This window comes from Manduca sexta, chromosome 20 (genome assembly GCF_014839805.1).
Source record: "Manduca sexta isolate Smith_Timp_Sample1 chromosome 20, JHU_Msex_v1.0, whole genome shotgun sequence".
In the NCBI taxonomy this organism is placed as follows: domain Eukaryota; kingdom Metazoa; phylum Arthropoda; class Insecta; order Lepidoptera; family Sphingidae; genus Manduca; species Manduca sexta.
The window spans coordinates 13,003,406-13,008,190 of NC_051134.1; the positions used below are offsets into that span (position 1 = coordinate 13,003,406).

The 4,785-nt window shown below is 60.5% G+C and overlaps 1 protein-coding gene across 1 annotated transcript; it reads right to left on the reverse strand.

Moving 5' to 3' along the window:
* Positions 1–136: 136 nt before the first annotated feature.
* Positions 137–4,666, reverse strand: LOC119189956. Its single transcript, XM_037440795.1, has 7 exons — positions 4,569–4,666; positions 4,213–4,450; positions 3,424–4,179; positions 3,163–3,293; positions 2,896–3,059; positions 2,371–2,570; positions 137–1,203 (listed from the first exon to the last, which is right to left on the reverse strand). The coding sequence occupies exons 1-7, from the start codon at positions 4,664–4,666 to the stop codon at positions 1,105–1,107; spliced, it is 1,686 nt and encodes a 561-aa protein (XP_037296692.1). The 3' UTR covers positions 137–1,104.
* Between the last annotated feature and the right edge of the window lie 119 nt (positions 4,667–4,785).

Genomic DNA, 4,785 nt, shown 5'->3' on the forward strand with positions numbered 1-4,785 from the left:
ATTATTACTCTATAGTCTACGGTATTAGACATTTTCTGAAATATCACACACACAACAAAACATTTAAAACATTTCCTCCATACTTAAAGACTTACGTAGCGTTTAACGGTAAATACATTCTTCTATTTCTTTCCAATTTTTAATGAAGAATGAACCCGAACGTAACGAAACACGTATTAAAAAGTTTACACAGCTTAAAAGTAATCCCGCCCTAATATTATTAATTCATATTATACAATGTAGCGATATTCAACTTAACATAAACTAGGCGCCTAGACCTATTGCAGTCAAACAGCAAACTATAAAAATAAAAACAACTCGAAGGCGAGTTACTTGGGGTTAGACTTTTAGTCCGACAAGGCGATACCCGATCAAGGACGCGTCGTTAACAAAGAATGGGCGAACTATGTTTGCAGATGCTTTACTTCTGCCTACCCTTTCAGGGTTTCATGAGATGGTTTCACTGGTTACAATATTATATTGACACTAAAACTGAGGCGAGGGAAAATGATTAAAAATGATTATTAAGGCAAAAAGCACAGTTAAAAATTACAACAGTTTTTTTTATTAATCTATTTAATTATTCTAGCATCTTCTACAATTGCAATAATTATAAAAGATGATTAAATAAAATTCACCAAAATTTCATTTGTTGATTTCAAAATAATAATTATTGTTATTTTTAATATCCAATAATGAATTCCTCAGAATATGTCAAAATTACATTTATTTCGCACAATTAAAAAATAATTTCGCACTTGCACCATTTTACAATTCAATTAAAGTGTGATCACCAACCATGTAGCACAAATGTTAACAAATAGATCTACCTTCTTTGCGAATAACTCTCATTAAGGGCCTTTTAATTCCGCCTGTCCAAAACCACAATAGCTTTATTAGTTACGGTAGTCATAGAATTATATATACTATCGATAAGACTAATAAGTAAATCGATATTTGTTTACATTTTTGATACCAGGCTGGTGAACACGCTTCAACGAGAAAACCGCAACATAGATACTTATGAATCGATTTCCTAATATTAAAAACGGAACTTAATCGACTACAATGCCTATTAATAAAAGTCTTTGGTCGCAAAATATGTCACTCTATGTGTCTCCTTATAATTGAAGCAGCCTCTAATTCTCCCATATCTTCTAGAATTACAGCCAACTTTTTCGAGGATATGTCGTTTCTGCATTCCTAAAAATCATAAAAATATTTTTATCGAACCGTAATCCATTATATCCAAATTTATTTTAATATTTAATACTAATCATATTGATAAATTTAATGAAGTATTAAGTTCGTATTCCTGGAAATTGGTTCGAATTCCGGGCAAGGTATACACTTTTCTGTTCATTCCGGAGTTTGGAATTTGTATCCAATATGGTTTTTAAGCATGTCTCTTATCACATCATGGAACGGAACACACATAGCTGAACTCCACGTACGCGCCGCTTGCGGCACGTGTGTGTACTATGTAGTGCGTGAGTACCTTGAGGTGCAGCAGCAGCGTGCGCGCGGGCGCGTGCTGTCGCGCGCACCAGTCGAGCGCGGCGGCGAGGCCGAGGCGGTGCGCGAGCGCCTCCAGCGCCGCGCTCAGCGCCTCCACGTGTCTGCATGTAGTGCGTGAGTACCTTGAGGTGCAGCAGCAGCGTGCGCGCGGGCGCGTGCTGTCGCGCGCACCAGTCGAGCGCTGCGGGCACGACGACGCGGTGCGCGAGCGCCTCCAGCGCCGCGCTCAGCGCCTCCACGTGTCTGTACATGTAGTGCGTGAGTACCTTGAGGTGCAGCAGCAGCGTGCGCGCGGGCGCGTGCTGTCGCGCGCACCAAGTCGAGCGCGGCGGCGAGGCCGAGGCGGTGCGCGAGCGCCTCCAGCGCCGCGCTCAGCAGCGCCTCCACGTGTCTGTACATGTAGTGCGTGAGTACCTTGAGGTGCAGCAGCAGCGTGCGCGCGGGCGCGTGCTGTCGCGCGCACCAGTCGAGCGCGGCGGCGAGGTGCCGAGAGCGGTGCGCGAGCGCCTCCAGCGCCGCGCTCAGCGCCTCCACGTGTCTGTACATGTAGTGCGTGAGTACCTTGAGGTGCAGCAGCAGCGTGCGCGCGGGCGCGTGCTGTCGCGAGCACCAGTCGAGTGCGGCGGCGGCGAGGCCGCGGCGGTGCCCGCCCGCCTCCAGCGCCGCGCTCAGCGCCTCCACGTGTCTGTACATGCAGTGCGTGAGTACCTTGAGGTGCAGCAGCAGCGTGCGCGCGGGCGCGTGCTGTCGCGCGCACCAGTCGAGCGCGGCGGCGAGGCCGAGGCGGTGCGCGAGCGCCTCCAGCGCCGCGCTCAGCGCCTCCACGTGTCTGTACATGTAGTGCGTGAGTACCTTGAGGTGCAGCAGCAGCGTGCGCGCGGGCGCGTGCTGTCGCGCGCACCAGTCGAGCGCGGCGGCGAGGCCGAGGCGGTGCGCGAGCGCGCGCCACGCGCCGCCCGCCTCCAGCGCCGCGCTCAGCGCCTCCACGTGTCTGTACATGTAGTGCGTGAGTACCTTGAGGTGCAGCAGCAGCGCGTGCGCGCGGGCGCGTGCTGTCGCGCGCACCAGTCGAGCGCGGCGGCGAGGTTGAGGCGGTGCGCGAGCGCCTCCAGCGCCGCGCTCAGCGCCTCCACGTGTCTGTACATGTAGTGCGTGAGTACCTTGAGGTGCAGCAGCAGCGTGCGCGCGGGCGCGTGCTGTCGCGCGCACCAGTCGAGCGCGGCGGCGAGGCCGAGGCGGTGCGCGAGCGCCTCCAGCGCCGCGCTCAGCGCCTCCACGTCTGTACATGTAGTGCGTGAGTACCTTGAGGTGCAGCAGCAGCGTGCGCGCGGGCGCGTGCTGTCGCGCGCACCAGTCGAGCGCGGCGGCGAGGCTGACGGTGGTGCGCGAGCGCCTCCAGCGCCGCGCTCAGCGCCTCCACGTGTCTGTACATGTAGTGCGTGAGTACCTTGAGGTGCAGCAGCAGCGCGCGCGCGGGGGCGTGGGTGCTGTCGCGCGCACCAGTCGAGCGCGGCGGCGAGGCCGAGGCGGTGCGCGAGCGCCTCCAGCGCCGCGCTCAGCGCCTCCACGTGTCTGTACATGTAGTGCGTGAGTACCTTGAGGTGCAGCAGCAGCGTGCGCGCGGGCGCGTGCTGTCGCGCGCACCAGTCGAGCGCGGCGGCGAGGCCGAGGCGGTGCGCGAGCGCCTCCAGCGCCGCGCTCAGCGCCTCCACGTGTCTGTACATGTAGTGCGTGAGTACCTTGAGGTGCAGCAGCAGCGTGCGCGCGGGCGCGTGCTGTCGCGCGCACCAGTCGAGCGCGGCGGCGAGGGCGAGGGCGTGCGCGAGCGCGCGCCACGCGCCGCCTTCGCCTCCAGCTGCCGCGCTCAGCGCCTCCCACGTGTCTGTACATGTAGTGCGTGAGTACCTTGAGGTGCAGCAGCAGCGTGCGCGCGGGCGTGTGCTGTCGCGCGCACCAGTCGAGCGCGGCGGCGAGGCCGAGGCGGTGCGCGAGCGCCTCCAGCGCCGCGCTCAGCGCCTCCACGTGTCTGTACATGTAGTGCGTGAGTACCTTGAGGTGCAGCAGCAGCGTGCGCGCGGGCGCGTGCTGTCGCGCGCACCAGTCGAGCGCGGCGGCGAGGCCGAGGCGGTGCGCGATCGCCTCCAGCGCCGCGCTCAGCGCCTCCACGTGTCTGTACATGTAGTGCGTGAGTACCTTGAGGTGCAGCAGCAGCGTGCGCGCGGGCGCGTGCTGTCGCGCGCACCAGTCGAGCGCGGCGGCGAGGCCGAGGCGGTGCGCGAGCGCGCGCCACGCGCCGCCCGCCTCCAGCGCCGCGCTCAGCGCCTCCACGTGTCTGTACATGTAGTGCGTGAGTACCTTGAGGTGCAGCAGCAGCGTGCGCGCGGGCGCGTGCTGTCGCGCGCACCAGTCGAGCGCGGCGGCGAGGCCGAGGCGGTGCGCGAGCGCGCGCCACGCGCCGCCCGCCTCCAGCGCCGCGCTCAGCGCCTCCACGTGTCTGTACATGTAGTGCGTGAGTACCTTGAGGTGCAGCAGCAGCGTGCGCGCGGGCGCGTGCTGTCGCGCGCACCAGTCGAGCGCGGCGGCGAGGCCGAGGCGGTGCGCGAGCGCCTCCAGCGCCGCGCTCAGCGCCTCCACGTGTCTGTACATGTAGTGCGTGAGTACCTTGAGGTGCAGCAGCCTGTAGTGCGTGAGTACCTTGAGGTGCAGCAGCAGCGTGCGCGCGGGCGCGTGCTGTCGCGCGCACCAGTCGAGCGCGGCGGCGAGGCCGAGGCGGTGCGCGATCGCCTCCAGCGCCGCGCTCAGCGCCTCCACGTGTCTGTACATGTAGTGCGTGAGTACCTTGAGGTGCAGCAGCAGCGTGCGCGCGGGCGCGTGCTGTCGCGCGCACCAGTCGAGCGCGGCGGCGAGGCCGAGGCGGTGCGCGAGCGCGCGCCTCGCGCCGCCCGCCTTCCAGCGCCGCGCTCAGCGCCTCCACGTGTCTGTACATGTAGTGCGTGAGTACCTTGAGGTGCAGCAGCAGCGTGCGCGCGGGCGCGTGCTGTCGCGCGCACCAGTCGAGCGCGGCGGCGAGGCCGAGGCGGTGCGCGAGCGCGCGGCTCGGGCAGCCGGCCTCCAGCGCCGCGCTCAGCGCCTCCACGTGTCTGTACATGTAGTGCGTGAGTACCTTGAGGTGCAGCAGCAGCGTGCGCGCGGGCGCGTGCTGTCGCGCGCACCAGTCGAGCGCGGCGGCGAGGCCGAGGCGGTGCGCGAGCGCCTCCAGCGCCGCGC

Excerpts from the sequence above, each read along its gene's own strand:
- LOC119189956 (XM_037440795.1), bottom strand. The coding sequence starts at position 4,666 with ATGTACAGACACGTGGAGGCGCTGAGCGCGGCGCTGGAGGCCGGCTGC. Across the intron at positions 3,060-3,162 it reads CTCGCCGCCGCGCTCGACTG|GCGCTCGCGCACCGCCTCGG; the intron begins GTGCGCGCGACA and ends GCGGCGCTGGAG. Across the intron at positions 1,204-2,370 it reads CGCTGCTGCTGCACCTCAAG|GAATGCAGAAACGACATATC; the intron begins GTACTCACGCAC and ends TATGATTTTTAG.